At 40.4% G+C, this 21,409-nt stretch overlaps 1 protein-coding gene across 2 annotated transcripts in view; it reads right to left on the reverse strand.

Annotated features, from left to right (window-relative positions):
- The window catches only part of LOC126169809 (uncharacterized), a 149,484-nt gene that overhangs the window by 114,700 nt on the left and 13,375 nt on the right, over positions 1-21,409 (reverse strand). For both annotated transcript variants that reach the window (XM_049920674.1, XM_049920673.1), the window contains exon 3: positions 18,005-18,070. In XM_049920674.1, coding sequence (XP_049776631.1) covers positions 18,005-18,070 — 66 coding nt within the window. The remainder of the gene's footprint in view (positions 1-18,004; positions 18,071-21,409) is intronic.

The following is a 21,409-nucleotide window of genomic DNA, read 5'->3' on the forward strand; positions in this document are numbered from 1 at the left end:
ATTGTTTTTTTCAAAATCCATGTTGTTCTTTGCCATATCATGTTTTTTAATTGTGTCTTTTACTCTATCATTCCACCAACTGGTTTCTTTGTCTTTCACTTTATCCTTTGTTTTGCCGCATATATGCACAAAACAAAGGGTAAAGCAAAAGAGAAACAAACCAGTTGGTGGTACGACAGAGTAAAAGATGCAATTAAAAAATGTAATATGGCAAAGAAAAACACGGAGTTAGAAAAAAGAAATCAGAACCAGAGGCTGGTTCCAAAAGATATCAATATAACTTAATAAATGTACATAGCCACCTTTGAATGACATCAGACGTTAGGCGATTACTGTGGAGGACATGGAGACGTCACATACCCATATAAAAAAGTTTATCAGCACCTAACAGAGTGTGAAAGGAGCGTCATTGTGGGTCTCCACTTAACTAGCTGGTCAAATTGTACAATATTCAGATTTGTGGGGTGCTTGGATGAACTTTTAATGGCCAGATTTTGGACTGCACAGGAACATGAGGGCACGCATAATTGTCGTCAAGATTCTGGTCAACAACATCTGACTGCCACAAGGGAGGATCGCCATACTGTGTGCCAAGCACAGTGTAATCCATTCACATCTGCACCTGCCATCCGAGAACAACTAATCATCTCCCTGCAACGTTCTGTCCTCCTGCACCACTAGTCGTAGACAAGCAGCAGCCAGATCAGGCAATTATCATGCAATGCATAGAGTGCCACAGACACAAAATGGCTGCGTTTGAAGCTGTACCAGGACTGGGAAGCTTGTAATGCTGATGAATCGTAGTTTCACCCATCCCAAACGAGACCACTACAGTCACCAATATGACCACTACAGTCACCAATATGACCACTACAGTCACCAATATGACCACTACAGTCACCAATATGACCACTACAGTCACCAATATGACCACTACAGTCACCAATATGACCACTACAGTCACCAATATGACCACTACAGTCACCAATATGACCACTACAGTCACCAATATGACCACTACAGTCACCAATATGACCACTACAGTCACCAATATGACCACTACAGTCACCAATATGACCAATATCATGTAGTATAGCAGTGCCCTGGGGAAGGTCCCATTGTTTCAATGTTTTGGAGAGGCACAGTGGAGTTAGTCATGCTGTCATAGTGTGGGGAGCCATCAGATATGACTTCAGCTCACCACTGGTAGTTATTGAAGGAACTGTGATGGTAAACCAGTACATCACGGATATCCAGCATCCTCATTTGTTAGTGTCATTTTTCAATAGTACAATGCTCATCCACATGCCACATGTCTATGAACTGTCTGCATGACATGGAAGTACGCATGTGGTCTGCAAGATCTGACCTTGACACAATATATGTGGGACCAGCTTGTATGTCCATTTTCCAGTGCCAGTATCCAGGATGTAAAGAAGCAGTCACAACAGTTGTCAGCCAGCTTGCCTTAGAAGCAGATACACCAGCTTTAGGATATCCTTCTCAACCGAATAAGTGCATCCATCGCTGCTAGAGCGGCAGAAATGTCATACTGATACATGAGCTCAAACTGCTAAGTTCTTTGTAAATTTGTCGTCATCTTGTAATCACTGAAATTACCTCAAATATTTTTCAATCCATGAAGTTTAAGTTTGTTTCCTTGTCCCTTCCTGAGTACTTCACTTTTTTTTTTTGTCACGCAGTGCATTTACAGCACCACTGACCTCTTAGAATTTTGTCTAGAAATGAAAACAAAGCAGAACTATTGAGATACGGGTTACTTTCAGTATACTGTAAATAGTAGTCACTGTTTCACTTGCAATTTTAGAAACTGCAACTTTTAGAAACACATCAAGCACATCGGTACTGAACTGGTAGTAACAGTGTCTCCAGTTGCCAGGTAGCACTTGTAGCATTTGTAAATTAATGGGAGCTGGCACGAAGTCTCGCATATGCTTACCCATCTTTTGTACAGAGGAAGAGGTTGGTTGGGTTGGTTTTTGGGGAAGGAGACCAGACAGCAAGGTCATCGGTCTCATCGGATTAGGGAAGGATAGGGAAGGAAGTCAGCCGTGCCCTTTCAGAGGAACCATCCCGGCTTTTGCCTGGAGTGATTTAGGGAAATCACGGAACACCTAAATCAGGATGCGGGATTGAACCGTCGTCCTCCCAAATGCACAGAGGAAGAGAAGCAGTTAAAATGAGTGCAGAATTTGTTTCCTTCATTCGAAAATTTAGCATGTTTGATGCCCAAAAATGATTTCTATGATGCATCCACTTTTGTGTCCAATATTTGGAGGAATAGGAGGGGGGGGGGGGGGAGAGGGGGGATGTCTGCTCTCTCTCCATTAACGTCCAAACTCAATGGTAGGGATTAGTGTTCAATTTTTTCTTGTCTGTAGAAGTATGCTTAACAAAACAAAATGTGTAACAATCAACAACCACAACAATGAAATTAAACCAATTCCTTAATAAAGGCCTCTTCTTCTACCTTGGAATGAAGAATACCATCTTAAGTGGTACTCGTTGCCCACCCAACCGAGTTCACCAATACACCACTATTGCTCCCAGTTCTGTAGTACCCCATGCGTGAATTACTGTGAGGATAACCTATGATTAAGACCACACAATACCACCTATTTAAGACCATTCATGGGTCTTTACTGACTGATCAAAAGAAGGACTTCAAAGAAGAGGAGCCACTTTAGCTACCAGTTTTACCAGAACTACTGTGCAACCTTACTCGTGTATTACCACTGCCTAACAGTGATTCACATTTATTAAAATACTTGCTGAGTACCCAGCATTGCCTGGGTATGTATTTATTCTGATCTCAGCATTGCCTGGGCATGTATTTATTCTAATCTTCTGTAAGTCCATCTCCTCCTTCCCCAACTCTCTGTCCATCTGCACCCCCCCCTCTCCCCCCCCCCCATCTCCTCCTCATGTTACCACACCCAAACCAGTCTGAGGCTGTTAGGTCTTACCCCTACAACAGTATTTCTTTCCAATTTGTAACTAATGTGTGTTTCCAAATTTGACTGAAACTGTTTCAGGGATTTAGGGTGAACTTTTTACTCACGACTTCACCCGCATACACATGTCAAATGCATTTCAAACATACACGTATTTAAAAACATTCACACATATGTGTACAGTGTACACACATTTCACCTGTATGTCTAGTGAATTTTTCCAGCAGTTTTCATGTAGCTCAGTGTTTATGACATCATATCTTATGAGCTGTTTGGAGCGGTACAATGATACGAGGGTAAGTCAATTATTATCTGCAAAATAGCTATAATATTTTATTGTAATAAAATAGGAAACATACAAGAGAATCATTTTTCGACATAGTCTCCTTGTGTTTCAATGCACTTGGTCCATCGTTGTACAAGCTTCCTGATGCCCTCATAAAAGAAGGTTCTCGGTTGAGCTGTGAGCCAGGAATGCACTGCTTTGTTGAGGCAAATTGACGGCTCCTTAATGTCTGTCTGAGTGGACCAAACAAGTGATAGTCAGAAGGGGCAAGATCGGGACTATATGGAGGATGATCCAGTACTTCAATACTTCAAGTTTCTGGAGCGTTTCAGCAGTGTGGGCAGCAGTATGCGGACGGACATTGAGCACCGTCGTGCAACAACGCAACACCTTTTGACGTAAATCCTCTGTGTTTGCTTTGAATTGCAGGCTTTAGCCTGGCAAGCCTGGCAGTAAGCATCTCACTGTAATGTACACTGTTTATTCTTGTGCCCCTTTCCCCATATTGTTCCAGTACTGGGCCTTGTGCATCCCAAAAAAAACATAAGAATTCCTGCAGACAGTTGGGCCTTGAACTTTTTCTTGCACGGCGAATTTGGATGTTTCGACGGCGAATTTGGATGTTTTGATTCCATACTCTGGCCATTTACTCTCTGGCTCGTAATGATGGATCATGTTTCGTCACCAGTAATGATCCTGTCTAAGAAGATGTCCCCTTTGTTACCACAGCGATCCAAATGTTTTTTGCAGATGTCCAAGCACATCTGTTTATGCAACTGTGCGAGTTGTTTTGGGACCCATCTTGCACAAACTTTATGAGACTCAAGTCTGTTGTGGATGATTTTGTAGGCAGAACTGTGACTAAATTGCAGACGACGTGCCACTTCGTCAATAGTTAATCATCTGTCTAAAAGAATCATTTCACGTGAACGCTCAATGGTTTCTTCATTTGTGGCGCTAAACAGTCGTCCAGCCCCTTCATCGTGTGTAACACTTGTGCGACCATTTCGGAATTTTTCAATCCATTTACAGACACTCCATTGTGGCAAAACATAGTTCCCATAGTGTCTTCGATGAATTCCGGTCCCTGATACACCTTCAGACCACAAAAAATGGGTCACTGAACGTTGCTCTTCTTTGGTGCAAATAGTTAGCGGAGCAGCCTTGATTAACAGCACAGCAGCAATAACGAAACTAACCTACCAGCTTGAAAATTGCAAAGATACAACAACAAATAAACAAAGCATGCGTCATCAACATAAAACAACAGTACTCACAAAATCAACGAAAATATAACTAAATTGCAGATAATAATTGACTTACCCTGATATAATTTTTCACACATATCTAGTGGCTGTGAAATGTATAGTGAATAGAGTTAGTAGTAAAGTAGTAATAAATTCAAAATGTCATGCATGATGCAGCAGTTTCTCCCGCATCTCAGTGTTTGTGACAGCATCTCTTCTGAACTACGTGTCGTACAATAATATACTTTTTTATGTTCATTCAGCGGCAGATGTCAATATTGTTACAGGAAACTGTTGCAAATAGGGTTGGCAGCAACAAAGAATAAATTTAAATGTCTTGCATGATGCAGTAGTTTCTGCGAATCACAGTGTTTATGATGTCATATCTCCTGAAATAAATGTTGTACAAGATGTAATTTATCTGGTACATTGAGTAGTGTACGTGAATACTCTCTGCAATATGTGTCACAAATACAGTTAGTGATAAAGGAGTGATAAATTAAAAGTGTTGCTTTATGTGGCAGTTTTACAGCATGAATAGTGAAAATGTAGTGAGCGATGAACTTTTTTCTTTCACCACTTCATGGGGTCAACAGTGAGAACAAGTTTTGTAAGGTTTGAAATGATGCATTAAGTTGCTGCAAGTCTCTAATTGCTCCCTTTGAACTACTGGATGACTAAAGAATTTACATTCTCATGTCGTGAGCTACACTGTTTCTTCACCTCCATGCCCACCCCCACCCCTTTGACAGGTGTGAGGTTCTTAATCCTTCAGTGATTCTTTCTAGATTGTAAATTACATGTGTGCCAAGTACGACTGAAATTGGTCCAGCAGTTTAGTAGGAGATGTGGAACATACATACATACATATGCAGGGCTATTACAAATGATTGAAGCAATTTCATAAATTCACTGTAGTTCCATTCATTGACATATGGTCACGACACACTACAGATACGTAGAAAAACTCCACCAACTGCTAACTCCATTCGGCGATGGTATGCGCAGTTTAAAGCTTCTGGATGCCTCTGTAAGGGGAAATCAACGGGTCGGCCTGCAGTGAGCGAAGAAACAGTTGAACACGTGTATCTGGACATGCTGGAAAATTGGCTCATGCCACAACTGGAGACCGACAGCGCCGACTTCATCTTTCAACAGGATGGTGCTCCACCACACTTCCATCATGATGTTCCGCATTTCTTAAACAGGAGATTGGAAAACCGATGGATCAGTCGTGGTAGAGATCATGATCAGCAATTCATGTCATGGCCTCCACGCTCTCCCGACTTAGCCCCATGCGATTTCTTTCTGTGGGGTTACGTGAAAGATTCAGTGTTTAAACCTCCTCTACCAAGAAACGTGCCAGAACTGCGAGATCCCATCAACGATGCTTTCGACCTCATTGATGGGGACATGCTGCGCCGAGTGTGGGAGGAACTTGATTATCGGCTTGATGTCTGCCGAATCACTAAAGGGGCACATATCGAACATTTGTGAATGCCTAAAAAAACTTTTTGAGTTTTTGTATGTGTGTGCAAAGCATTGTGAAAATATCTCAAATAATAAAGTTATTGTAGAGCTGTGAAATCGCTTCAATCATTTGTAATAACCCTGTAGTTTTATAATTTGTATGGATGCCAGACTATTATGCCATGGTTCGATGATTTTCTTGTTAAAACCCAACATTTTGTCCCCATCTGTGGAGGACATCTTCAAGGGGGGTTGTGGGCTTTTTAAAAGGTCGGATTAATACTCTGGCTCGCTACTGACTTAAATAAAATTCCATTTCCATGTGCTCCCACAGTGAGACATGACATCACTTTTTGAAAACTAGAGTGCATTTGTCGTTGTCGGTTGCCATTGTCATCCAAATACCACGTAATTTCACAGCCTCTGCCTTCCAATTAAATTACTGGGGTGTTTGGCAATCTCTATGGCCTCTGTACAGCCTTTCACAGTATCTGCTCATAGCTGAAAGTACTTGAGTCTTATCAAACTGAATCTGGTGGTATCCTGGGTGCAAAGCACTTTCCACAACAAATTTTGTTTTTCTCCCCCTACAAAACACTTTTGTAGACGAAAGTGACATTCTGTTTCATCAAGATCTTTCCTATGCAGTCAGAAATGTCTTCAACGAATGGCATGAAAACCTTATTTTTTTGCAGGTGCCTGTATATCACTACAACCTTGACATTAAATTCAGCCAACCATAGATTGTAATATTGGTGCGACATTTTTGGTGCTGTTCATCACACCAGATATTTCAATACTTGTGTCATCTGGAAGTTGTGAAGATGTTATTCAAAGGAAGTTAATATTTTCATACTGTGTGTGTGTGTGTGTGTGTGTGTGTGTGTGTGTGTGTGTGTGGAAGGGGGGGGGGGGCAAAAGTGGATTGAAATTGGTAGTTAAACATAGTTGCTGTAAATTTTATAGCAGTTAAGTTACAATATTTATGACAAATGTAGGCAGGCCTACACTGACTATAAACCCATTAACAAGACGAATTTCAAAATTTGCTTACAGTACAGGTTGCATGAACCAAATTTCAAATAATGTAATATATCCAGCACAAATTTTTTCAATTTAAATAATAAAGTTATTTGAATCAGTACAATTAACTGCATGAAAAAGAGGGAGTGTTATAAATAAGCAACAAAGTTAAACTAAGGTCTCTATGTTTACAGTGATCAAAATGTCTGGTATGCAGAATGTGACGCAAGTGTTACTTTGAACTGTGCCTGCAGTATTCTTGGTTCAGTTGAGTACCTCAGTAGTATTATTGCTGGTCCTAAGCCCAGACAAAGCACGATGTTTTTCTAAACCATTTGAAATCACAAAAAGAGTTTGACAGGGAGATGGACTCCTGACACACTTTTTCAGCTGTACATTGCAAAACACACAAGAACCCCACCAGAAACTGAAACCTCATGAACATTTTAATTCTTTAAGGACTGTGACTAAGAAGAATGGTGTAGAAACAGAATGGTTAGCTTTTGCAGATGATATAGCCATGACCCCAGAAGATTTTGAAATCGCAACAGAACAAATAAATGTACTCAAAGAAGTAGCAAAACAAAATGACTCGCAAATATCCTCAGGAAAACAAGAAACAATGTCAAATATCAGGTGCAATATAACACACTCAAACACTATACATAGAACAAATATGACATATGAACAGTATCTGATAGAAGAAATGTAAATAAGTGCTAGAAAAATGTAAATAGCTTTCCAAATTGCTTCAAACATATAAAATGAAACTTTTCTATAAATACCAAAATTCACCATCACAGCTATGTCAAATAACCAATGTATGTATTTCAACCGAATGTCTGACAGATATTTACTAGTGGAATGAGAAAGAAGGAACATTTTACACAATATACTGGGACCAGGGGTGCAGGAGACTTTGAGAAGCGGCAATGTCACCTCATCCACTCAGAAGCACATGACTGTCGGCTGGGAGTGTTGGCGCGCTCCTGTAATCCAAGCTACTGGGAGGCCGTTGTGTGGGAGAGAACTGGAGTTCATCTACAGTTTCGGCCGCTTCATGAGCTCAGAAGCGTCCGCGGTGCTTCCGTCAACCCGTGGGCTCAACGAAGTAGAATGGGTAGCTTTGAGGGATGAAGTAGTGAAGGCAGCAGAGGATCAAGTAGGTAAAAAGACGAGGGCTAGTAGAAATCCTTGGGTAACAGAAGAAATATTGAATTTAATTGATAAAAGGAGAAAATATAAAAATGCAGTAAATGAAGCAGGCAAAAAGGAATACAAACGTCTCAAAAATGAGATCGACAGGAAGTGCAGAATGGCTAAGCAGGGATGGCTAGAGGACAAATGTAAGGATGTAGAGGCTTATCTCATTAGGGGTAAGATAGATACTGCCTACAGGAAAATTAAAGAGACCTTTGGAGATAAGAGAACCACTTGTATGAACATCAAGAGCTCAGATGGAAACCCAGTTCTAAGCAAAGAAGGGAAAGCAGAAAGGTGGAAGCAGTATATAGAGGGTCTATACAAGGGCGATGTACTTGAGGACAATATTATGGAAATGGAAGAGGATGTAGATGAAGATGAAATGGGAGATACGATACTGCGTGAAGAGTTTGACAGAGCACTGAAAGACCTGAGTCGAAACAAGGCCCCCGGAGTAGACAACATTCCAGTAGAACTACTGACGGCCTTGGGAGAGCCAGTCCTGACAAAACTCTACCATCTGGTGAGCAAGATGTATGAAACAGGCGAAATACCCTCAGACTTCAAGAAGAATATAATCATTCCAATCCCAAAGAAAGCAGGTGTTGACAGATGTGAAAATTACCGAACAATCAGTTTAATAAGCCACAGCTGCAAAATACTAACACGAATTCTTTACAGACGAATGGAAAAACTAGTAGAAGCCGACCTCGGGGAAGATCAGTTTGGATTCCGTAGAAATACTGGAACACGTGAGGCAATACTGACCTTACGACTTATCTTAGAAGAAAGATTAAGGAAAGGCAAACCTACGTTTCTAGCATTTGTAGACTTAGAGAAAGCTTTTGACAATGTTGACTGGAATACTCTCTTTCAAATTCTAAAGGTGGCAGGGGTAAAATACAGGGAGCGAAAGGCTATTTACAATTTGTACAGAAACCAGATGGCAGTTATAAGAGTCGAGGGGCATGAGAGGGAAGCAGCGGTTGGGAAGGGAGTGAGACAGGGTTGCAACCTCTCCCCAATGTTATTCAATCTGTATATTGAGCAAGCAGTAAAGGAAACAAAAGAAATATTTGGAGTAGGTATTAAAATCCATGGAGAAGAAATAAAAACTTTGAGGTTCGCCGATGACATTGTAATTCTGTCAGAGACAGCAAAGGACTTGGAAGAGCAGTTGAACGGAATGGATGGTGTCTTGAAGGGAGGATATAAGATGAACATCAACAAAAGCAAAACGAGGATAATGGAATGTAGTCGAATTAAGTCGGGTGACGCTGAGGGAATTAGATTAGGAAATGAGACACTTAAAAGTAGTAAAGGAGTTTTGCTATTTGGGGAGCAAAATAACTGATGATGGTCGAAGTAGAGAGGACATAAAATGTAGACTGGCAATGGCAAGGAAAGCGTTTCTGAAGAAGATAAATTTGTTAACATCGAGTATAGATTTAAGTGTCAGGAAGTCATTTCTGAAAGTATTTGTATGGAGTGTAGCCATGTATGGAAGTGAAACATGGACGGTAAATAGTTTGGACAAGAAGAGAATAGAAGCTTTTGAAATGTGGTGCTACAGAAGAATGCTGAAGATTAGATGGGTAGATCACATAACTAATGAGGAAGTATTGAATAGGATTGGGGAGAAGAGAAGTTTGTGGCACAACTTGACCAGAAGAAGGGATTGGTTGGTAGGACATGTTCTGAGGCATCAAGGGATCACCAATTTAGTATTGGAAGGCAGTGTGGAGGGTAAAAATTGTAGATGGAGACCAAGAGATGAATACACTAAGCAGATTCAGAAGGATGTAGGTTGCAGTAGGTACTGGGAGATGAAGAAGCTTGCACAGGATAGAGTAGCATGGAGAGCTGCATCAAACCAGTCTCAGGACTGAAGACGACAACAACAACTGGGACCAAATAACTAAACTGTAACTTATTTAAAAATTGAAACAAGAAATACTGTCTGAAATAAAAAATTACAGGATTTGGAATCATGGCCATATAAAAATGAATGAATCTGTCAAAACCAAATACATTAACATCGAAGAAGGACTTGAAATGGGCATGCAGCAGGAAAATGCACAACACCCATGCATCTTCAGAACAGCGGAAGTGACGTTTGAGACTTTCCACAATGAGAAATTAGTAACTGGTGCCAAGCAGTCCATTGCTGAAAAAACGTCTGACTTATATACAGACTAGAACAATGGTTGTAAGTTAAATTGGGTTTTTAGATGGCTGACTAATGACATAAATAGAATAAAAATAATTATTTTGTGGTGCAAAATAGTTCATAAGGGCCTGTAGAGTGTGCATTAAGGAAGAGAAATGGTGAAATACTAAGTACTCTTCTCACTGGAAGACATGGTCATGTATCTCTAGATCAGCAATGCTCAAAGTGTGCTGCACAGAGCCATGAGGCTCCACTAAAATATCAGCATAAAGAACAAATGACATGAGGTCTTGCCCCACTTGAGGCACACAACTCTTATAAATATCATATCAATGTTGGTTTTATAAGTTATTTTTCCTCTCGGTACATAACAGCAGAAAATGAGACAATAAATAACATAAATCTACAATAATGCTATGATAAAAACTACAAACAAAAGATTTCACAGCTTGTATTCTCTCTCTCTCTCTCTCTCTCTCTCTCTCTCTCTCTCTGTGTGTGTGTGTGGGGGGGGGGGGGGGGGGAGGGGGGGGCGGTGTCCCATGCACTGTCTCATTAATTCCACTAAATTCTCTCCATCTCTGTCTCATCCACAAACAACTCAAACTGCCTTGAAGGATTTTGTAACTTTGCTATCTATGCTGCATGACTCAAGGCTGTACAAACCAACACAGAACAGAGGTAGAGTGACACTGCACAAAACAGAGTACAGTTTCTACTCGAGTTTGTGACTGCAAGGCACAGTTCAATTAGGCAAAGAACACACCACTTCATTATCTTGTGGCTATATTATTCTACGTTTGTCATATTGTAACATTAAACTGTCAATTTTAAGAGATGGAGGAGAGCATTGGTTTAAAGGTGTGACCTGAAGATTCACAGGTGATTCACCCAAAACATGCAACATAAAACTCAAAGATTTCCGATCGAGACTATGAGATTCAAGAAGGTGATGTAAGGAGATCAAGCTCCATGTATTCAAGAATTAAGATATCTAATGACTCACTAAATGTGAAAAAAGAAAGTATGATGAATCTTACATCAATCTCAGATTTGTTGATTCTACCAGCTCATCTCACTGCCAATTATGTAGTTTCATGGCACCTGCTAAGGTGCTCCAACATTTAGAAATATCACACACTGACTGCAAAGACAAAAATGAAGAACTTTCATATGTAACAAAGAGCAAACTGTGAGTGAAAAGACCGAAGAGGCATCGTTATTTGATAAATTACTGCTTTGCACAAGCTATCACTGAAAATTTAATAAAACCATATGTGGCCGACATAACAAAATGTATGCTTGAGGAACAATCTGCAAAGCATCTTTCTACCGTGCCATTTCAACCCAACAAAAGTCCGTCTTGCAAATTGATAAATTGACTAATATTGCTAGACTGGCCAGCTTGCCGATAACTGTACAACATCCAAATAAAAATTCACTCGAAGAAGGCTTGCTTATGTGTGCATTGCTGCCTGACTGGTAAAACATTAGGAGCGGTATCACATAAAAAAAAGTAAAGTGCCAACTATAGTTCCAGCCATTGTATCCCACATAAACAAGCACTCACAAAAATCCAGAATTTGTTCTTGATGAAACAGTAAAAATAATCTATTAAGTCAAATCACACTCTTTTCACTGCTGATTGTTTTAAATGTTGTGTGAAGACTATGGGAGCAGACACAAACCACTACTACTCCACAGTGAGGTTACGTGGTTATCTCGGGGTAATACCTTGACAAGATATTCGAACTAAGAACAGAATTGTAAATTTTTATGGCAGATATTTCTTTAAATTAAAAGTCTGAGTGATGTGACTCAGTTATTCATAGTAGATTTTTTGGCTGATATATTTAGACAAATAATGCATTCAATCTAACTTCACAAGGAAAAAGAGAGAAAAATTATATTTCTGGACTGTTCGTATTGGCGAGAGAGAACTGAACACTGGGCGTGTTTGTTAGTTAGACAGCAGAATTAGAAAATGAAATATTTGAGGAATTGGTCCAATGCCTCAATGACATGTGTGCATGTTTCAAGATATGTGTTCGTGAAGAGCAGAATACAAAACTGAAAATGAATTCATGGTTTCCGAATCATTTTGTGCCAAATTTTCAGGCGGCAGAAAATAAGTCAAATGAAGCATGTGAATTCTCTTTAGAAATGACATCAGATACAAGCATGGAATTACTTTTCAAAACTATGTTACTTGATTTTTAGTGCAGACTTCATGATGAATATCCACATCTTGCTACACCACAGGCTGTATGTTCATATCTGGTTCCCAACAACATACTTGTGTGAAATTGTATCACAGCACATGCAGCAACAAAGACAAAATACTTCAATACATTGGATGCTGAACCTGACCTGTGTCTTCAACACTCTCCTATCAAGCCTGGCAATCAGTTGGTCAAAAATAAAAGCAAAATAAAAAAACTTCATACCTCCCATTAAATGGAAATAATTTTATCAATTTAATATGGTATCACTAAGTGTTATTTTGTGCATTGTATTATTATGTAAAGTTTTGTATATTATTGTTGAAGTCAGTAGTGCATAATGTAGCTATCTTTGGATGATTTCTATAAATGATCATAATTAAAGAACGAACATACAACCAGGTGTTGCTTGTTTTAAGATTCCATGAATAAATAGTGTTTCAAAAGGATTCCAATTTCGGTGATCAGGATATATTATTCTCTCTTTTTGGCCACTCATTCTGAAATGAACTTTCTCCTTGGCAATTTGGTAGGTTGTTTTCCTGTATTTCTGCAAGTACTACCACCCAGCAGAATGGAAGTGCCTTTCCTTGAGTCTAAAATTGCTGGATGTTGTGTGCGGTTCATTCTGCAGAGACACATTTGCTGTCCAATTTCAGAGCACTAAGAAAATTTGAGTAGACTAACAAATCCAAATGTTATATAACTCTCTTGCTGACTTGTAGGCTCCATGACATATACAGTGAAGTTATCTGATTCTTAGAGATGATGAAAGGAAATACTGCAGAGAGTATCATAGTTTGGAACTGTACGGTCTATGCTACAATAATTTTACACTCTACATGTTAAGCTGATGTCAGGCAATTAACAAAGTCATATTCATACACTCAGAGATGAAACAATATGCTGCATTACCAGAACAAAATACGAGGGTTGTAACTTAAATAGTGGCAACTATTTATTCACAACCGATACAAAAGAGTTACATGTTGCACCTGTTACTGTCGTTCAAATTAGTCACCAGTGTTGTGTAGAATCATTGCCAGCAATGTGGAAGGTGTGGTATACCATTAGCAGAGCCTGTTCTGTTGATGGTGCATATGGAGCAGTCTACTGCCTCTCGAATCTCTGTAACAGTTCTGAAGCGAATGCCATGAACTGGTTCCTTCATATTCGGAATCAAATCAAAGTCACAAGAACTTAAGTCACATTACTGTTCGTTTTTGGAGCATCACCTGCTCTGTTCGGTTGATGGGACTGGGAAGTACGGTACCATCCACCATACTCCCCGGACTTACGTCCTTGCGACTCTGATTTGATTCCGAAGATCAAGGAACCACTTCGTGGCATATGCTTCCGAATTGTTCCAGATATCCAACAGGCAGTAGACCACTCCATTCACAAAATCAACACAACAGGCTATGCCTCCCACATCGCTGGCAACGAGCTCTACACAATGCTGGTGACTACTTTGAAGAACAGTAACAGGTGCAAACATGTAACTTTTGTATCAGTTGCGAATAAATAGTGGCCACTATTTAAGTTCCTACCCTCATACATCACCTTCACACGTCACTAATGCTAGAATAACTGTTGTACAGCTGTCTGTCGCACTACATTAGAGTGGGATCTACACTGTAAGTGACTTTTAAGACTAATACTTTATGACATGTGTGGTTTAACAGCTGATAATCTTTCCAATGATTTTGTTCTCCATGCCTTAGAAATGCTGCAGTACACACCTGTGAGATTCTTTTCTGTTTTAAGACAGTGACCAACAATGCAAACATTGTGATACTTAAAACTCTTTTTAGATATCTACAATGGAAATTCCTAGATGGAATAATACATAAAATAAAAGCAAAGCAACCACTCACTTACAGCTAACTGATGTGTGGTGCATAGAAACACACAAAAAAACAGCATTTACCCTAGCTTTGGAGGTATCTCTCTTTCTCAAGCAAAACTAATGCGCGCGCGCACGTGCTCTCTCCCCCCCCCCATTCCCTCCCCTATTTTTCCATTTTTTGCCTCCATATCTCCCTCTTTATCTCCCATTTCCTTCCCAGACCTCCTTTTCCTCCCTGTACTAACTTCTGTGTGCAATCTCCTCACCACCTTGAGGTATACACTATATACACACGAAGATGGCCAAAAGGCTGCTGTGAAATTCTCATGGCAGCAAGTTACTAACATCTGGCATTTCACTCAAAATTTTACGCAACAAGGTGCAAACATTATTAAAAATTTTAATGAGTACTTTCTTGCTAAGTCCTTAAGTGTTGCAATATGCTGCAGTTGGCATTAGTGAGTATATGCAGTGTGTATATATATTGCGTAAACTTTGCGTATGGTTGAGTTTAGCTCATACAATGCAGGGTATGAAATGTGGATAAGATACTGAAATTTGATTTAAAATTCTCAGCAGAGCCATATCTCATTTCATTCTTCAATTATGTCCGGCCCCGGTAGCTGAATGGTCAGCGTGACGGAATGTCAATCCTAAGTCCCGGGTTCGATTCCCGGCTGGCTCGGAGATTTTCTCCGCTCAGGGACTGGGTGTTGTGTTGTCCTAATCATCATCATTTCATCCCCATCGACACGCAGGTCGCTGAAGTGGCGTCAACTCGAAAGACCTGCACCAGGCAAACTGTTTACCCGACGGGAGGCCCTAGCCACACGACATTTCATTTCATTCTTCAATTATTGATTTCTACATTTGAAGGACCATCACACACAATGCAATGTGCCGATTTCTGAACCTTCACACTGGAAATTTTGTGGTCACAACAAGCAGAATAATCTTACTATTTCATAATAGATATAAAAGCAAGGTTTTTTTTTTTTAATAGCATGCAAAGACATGCATATATATTAGGATAAATACTAGAAACATTTTTATTCATCGAGATATGGAAGTAACTCGTCCGCAACAGTGACAGGTTGGCATGCAACAGTGAGAAGTTACTGTATTTCTTCCTTACACTTTCTAGCATTTCAATACTGCCAAAAGAAATGACCGTAAAAGGAGAATCACACAATGAGAAACTCATCCACACTATAAACTGAATGTAATAATACAAGTGTCAGAACTTGCACCTACTGAGTAATGTTGATACAGAGAATTGGACACAGCTTATTCTGTCTAAGAATTAGTGCAAAGTGGCTCACATGCAGCAATGAAACAAAGAAAACAGCACAACAAGGTGGCTCTAACATACAGTAAATCAGCAGAAGGCACTGTAGTGAAAGGAATTCTTGTTTTTCCACATTAAAAACAAACATGACAAGTGTAAATTTTACAATGTCATTTACTTGCCGTTTTTTTTTAATGTGGAAAAATGTATTTCTTTCATCATAATGCCATCTATTGTAAATTAGAACCATCAGGCAGAGATGTTTTCTTTATTGTTTTATGGACACATATGTGCAATCAGCACTAACACTTAGAAAGAATAAGCTGGACACAATATTTTGTATCAACAGTGTTCTGGTATGTGCAAGTTCTGCTGGCTGTATTACTGTATTTTGTTTGTGATGTATATGTTTCTCATTGTGTGCATTTCATTTTCACATTCAGTTCCTTGAGCAAAGCCAAAATGTGTAAGGAATAAATATAATAAATATTTTTAGTCAAGGCAAAAGTTTTACTGTAAGTGCAGAACAGGATTTCCTGTCTCTTAAGGCTTACACACATTATGTATCCACATAGATATACACTTAAGTTCCAAAGAAATTGGAATAGTTGTGCATATTCAGATACAGAGATAATAAACAGGCAGAATATAGCACTGCGGTCGGCAACGCCTATGTAAGACTATATAAATCTCTCGCACCACAGTTGTTAGATCAGTTACTGTTGCCATAGTGGCATGTTATCAAGATTTAAGTGAATTTGAACATGGTGTTTTAGTTGGTGCACACGCAATGAGACACAGCATCTCCGGGGTAGCGATGAAGTGGGGACTTTCTCATACGACCACTTCATGAGTGTACCATGAATATCAGGAATCCTGTAAAACATCAAATCTGACATTGCTGCAGCTGGAAAAAGATCCTGCAAGAACAGGACCAACAACTGAAAAGAATCATTCAACGTGACAGAAGTACAGCCCTTTTGCGAACTGCTGCAGAGTTCAATGCTGGGCCATCAACAAGTGTCAGCATGCGAACCATTCAACAAATCATCAATATGGGCTTTCGGAGCCAAAGGCTCACTCTTGATGACTGCATGACACAAAGCTTTATGCCTCTTCTGGACCCATCAACATTGACGTTGGACTGTTGGTGACTGGAAACATGTTGCCTGGTCAGACGAGTCTCATTTCAAATTGTATCAAGCAGATGGATGTGTAAGGATATGGAGACAACCTTAGGAATCCATGTACCCTGTATGTCAACAGTGAACGGTTCACGCTGGTGGAAGCTCTGTAATTTTGTGGGGTGTGTGCAGTTGGAGTGATATGGGATGGAACCCCTGGTATGTCTAGATACAACTGTGACAAGTGACACATACCTAAACATCCTGTTTGATCACCTGCATCCACTCATGTCCACGGTGCATTCTGATGAACTTGTGCAATTCCAGCGAGACAATGTGATACTCCAAACATGCAGGATTGCTGCATAGTGGCTCCAGGAACACACTTCTGAGTTTAAACACTTCTGCTGGTCACCAAACTCCCCAAACATGAACATTATCTGGGATGCCTTGCTATGTGCTGTTCAGAAGTGATTTCCACCCCCTCGTACTCTTTCAGATTTATGGACAGCCCTGCATGATTGATGGTGTCGATTCCCTCCAACAGTACTTCAGACAGTAGTTGAATCCATGCCACATCATATTGCAGCACTTCTGTGTCCTCGTGGGGGCCCTACACGATATTAGGCAGGTGTACCAGTTTCTTTAGCTCTTTAGTGTATTACAGTTGGAATATGTGCATCTCATGTAATTGGCAGAAAGTCATTCCATTTCCCAAAAGGAACAGTGGAAACAATGTGCAAAATTGTAAATCTTAGCTCTAATTTCACTATGTTACATATTCTTGGCTCAAATTTTGTGTTTTAATAAGAGTATTATCAAGTCTAATCAGCTCCTCCATTGGTGTCAGTAAGGAGCTAGAGTAATTTTTGAAACTTTAATCTCATTACGTTTCACACTCATTTTCTTTTTCCTAACTGCATACCGAAGTAAACATTTGCACTTGCCCTTGTCAGATCTTGTCCAATCACATCAAATTTCACCAATGTATTTCTTGAAAGTAAAATTACTTTATGCTGCTACTGTTCTTGATTGCCTATTTTGTAATTAATGTTTAACTTTTTTTTGTGCATGTATAAAGGAAACCAGAAACATCATTTACAAACCTTGCCAAATGAAAAAAAAAAGGTAAATGTGAAATACTTACCCTAAGTGTCCCACGTATATGGTCATCTGTCACTGTCGCAGTTCCCAAACCTTGCTTGAAAGTAACCTGTATTATGAAAATTACTGGCTGTTAGTAGAGTAATACCTTATTTACAAGATAGTCTACAATACATTTTTCATAAAATCGTACAATATGAAATGGACAAAATACTCTTAACTGTTCTTAATAATATTAGAATATACTTAATAATGGATACAACATTCTTAAGCTTCACATAATCTACTCAACCAGTCAGATGCACCCTAATCTAAACAATGATGATCAGATAAAACACAGCAGAATAACTAAGTAAAAATCAAATACCAGTAATAGATAAAACTCAAATACCAGTACAGACAGTTGAAAATGGGACAGGTGACTGTGTCTGGATGACACTTAGAAATAATGGAATGATCGTGCCAGCCTAGGACACATTACAATCTCACACCTAGTATTTTGGTAAGAATTCTAGACATCACACAAAATCTTAAAACACGAACCACACTCACCTCACTACTAGAACTAATAGAGGACTAAAAGAGAGGATAGTTCCTGTGGGAGACCCAGGTCAGCCCTAAGGTCGCATAAATCAAATCTAAGTATGTTGTATCAACAGCTGTGTCCCATTTTTGTGATACATTGATGGCTCCTTACGATGTAAGAGAAAGTCATGCATCAATGGGCAATGTCGTACTCTACACCCTGTAAGGACTGCTGTTCAGCTTGTTGCATTTGGTAGAAGGTAAGCCAAGGTCGCACTGAAGGCTTAACATAACAGAGTTTACAATTCTTAACTTCCTGCCACTGACCCTCCTGTCAACCCATGGTCTTCTTGTCACAAATGAGGTAACGGTCTGCAGGGTACTGAACAGTGACCAGGAGCTGGAAGAGAATAGGCTCCCATGGCAACCACAGTGGCAAGTTCATTTCCCCAGAGCTCTATACGCCCTGGAATCCAGTAGAAAATTATTTCCTTCTCCTGCCTTTGCAAAAGAATGACAGCATCTTGTGCGTCTCATACCATCCCACGTGCTGGGTACATCCAACCTCCATCAAGGAGGCAGGTGTAGTCTCCTGGTTCTGAGAGGCGACAGGAATGCAAGGAACTGATGGGACAACAACTGTTCTCATAGCAGCAGCGTAAGAGGTGGTCATAGCCACAGGATGCAGACGCTCAAATTTCATCTTGGCCTCAGTGTAGGGCAGTCGGTCCAGGGTCTTATATTCCATGATTTTCCTCACTTTCTGTAAAATCCTGCAGTCTGGCAAGCAAGGTGAATGATGCTCTCTGCAGTTGATACAGATGGGAGGTGGGGCACATGGAGTATTGGGATGTGATGGACGTCCACAATCTCGATATGTGATGCTGGAAGTACAGTGGGAAGACATATGGCCGAACTTCCAGCACTTAAGGCACCACACTGGGGGAGGAATATATGGCTTGCATCAGAGCAGTAGACCATCACCTTGACACTCTCAGGCAATGTGTCACCCTTCAAGGCACCGGTGGCAACCTGATTATCCCTCGGACTCCAATGGACTGGCCAGACGAAATGAACACCTCGCTGCTCTGAATTGGCGAGCAGCTCGTCCTCAGACTGCAAAACAAGGTACCTGTGGAATATAATACCCTGGACCATATTTAAGCTCTTATGGGGCATGATGGTAACAGAAACATCGCCCAACTTGTCACAAGTGAGCAATGCCTGTGACTGGGCACAGGATGCTGTTTTTATCAAGACTGACCCAAAGCGCATTTTGGACAAGCCCTCCACCTCCCCAAACTTGTCCTCCAAATGCTCCACAATAACCTCAGGCTTCATGGACATGAAAGATACCCCATCAACTCTCGAACATAATACAAGATACCGGGGCAAATAAAGGATGTTAAACCCCTTGGCACATTTCAGTTTTAGTTTAAAATGGTCAGACAGAACATTCATAACCTTGTATCAAAAATACCTGTCGAAGAGGAAAGACTTTAGTATGCCTGTGGGACCCTCACTGATAGAGCTGCAATGAAATACCAGCCTCCAGGTAGTGTCATAGTCTTTTTCTAAATCGAAGAAGATACCAATAAGGTGTTGCTTACAGAGGAAAGCTTGTTCAATTGCTGCTTCAAGCAGGGTCAGGTTATCAAGTGTGGAGTGATAATTCCTGAACCCACATTGGGTGTGACTTATTAGGGGCCTGGCTTCAAGACCCCACACTAGGCAGCGATTGACCATATGCATCGGTGTCTTTCCTATACAGTCTCTCGGAGTAATGCTACAAAAACTACCAGGATTAGCCTGTTTCTTCCCTGGTTTTAAAATTGGAATAAAAATCGATTATTTACACCAACTGCGAAAATCTTCTGTCACCCAGATTTCATTAAAGAGCTGGAAGAGGACCTCCTTTAACCACATGTCTATCTGTTTTAACATGCTGTACATTCTCCGGTCATGACTGGCCGTAGTATCTCAAGCTACTGACAATGCAGACTCCAGAGAGAAAGGCTGACTGTATTCCTCAGTGTTCATGGAACATAAATCAAAACCCATCTTCTCCTGTATCTCCCGATAACAACACAAAGCTGTATCTTGGCTAGAACTGACCATAATGGTCTTATAGGATTGAGCCATTGTCTGAGCCATGTCTCTTGGCAATGTTATGAGACACTTCTGCTCTCGTACAGCTGCTATTGGTGCTGTGAAGCATCCACTTAGCCTTTCTGAATAGCCATTTCAGCTTCACTTTAGGATCTGGTCTATCAGGCAGATGAGTCCCAACAGGGTAGTGGTCGTCCACTCCCCATTGAGCAGTGTCTGTGAGGGCACACATGCAGAAGGAGAGGTCTGTGGCTGTAGACAAACCCCTAGCAGTACTAAACTGCATAGCTTGACCCACGTTGATTAATATGATGTCTGTAGTTCATGAGAGATCCTCAAGTATCTGACCCCTGGGGAAAGTGGTGTTAGAAACTCATAGAGCAATGTTTGCATTAAATTCCTTTAAAAGTGGGAAGGGACAGGGTTGTCCATCAAGAAGATGTATGAGGACCTCACTGTCAATGCACTCATGTGGTGGCACTTACACAGATCACACTGTGACAGCAACATGGGCCACTATCAGAAGAGTGAATGTAGTGCTGTGGTGAAGGGCACAGGTGAGGAGTGAAACGTGTCTACCTTTTGCCCTGTCACCAGTAATGTCATCTTTTCTGTACTTGTGATAGCCTCCAGTCTGTTTAAAGTGAGTCTCTTAGAGGCAAAAACGTCTGCATTGTACTGAAGTCTCAATTCCTTCAGATGAGGCCTGTAGCCATTCATATTCCACTTGAGTAACAGACCCGTTTCAGCAGTGTGGTTTTGATTCACCTCTGTCCTTATGAAGGGATAGTGAGGCACTTGTCGAGCTAGGGGG

This window comes from Schistocerca cancellata, chromosome 1 (genome assembly GCF_023864275.1).
Source record: "Schistocerca cancellata isolate TAMUIC-IGC-003103 chromosome 1, iqSchCanc2.1, whole genome shotgun sequence".
NCBI lineage: Eukaryota > Metazoa > Arthropoda > Insecta > Orthoptera > Acrididae > Schistocerca > Schistocerca cancellata.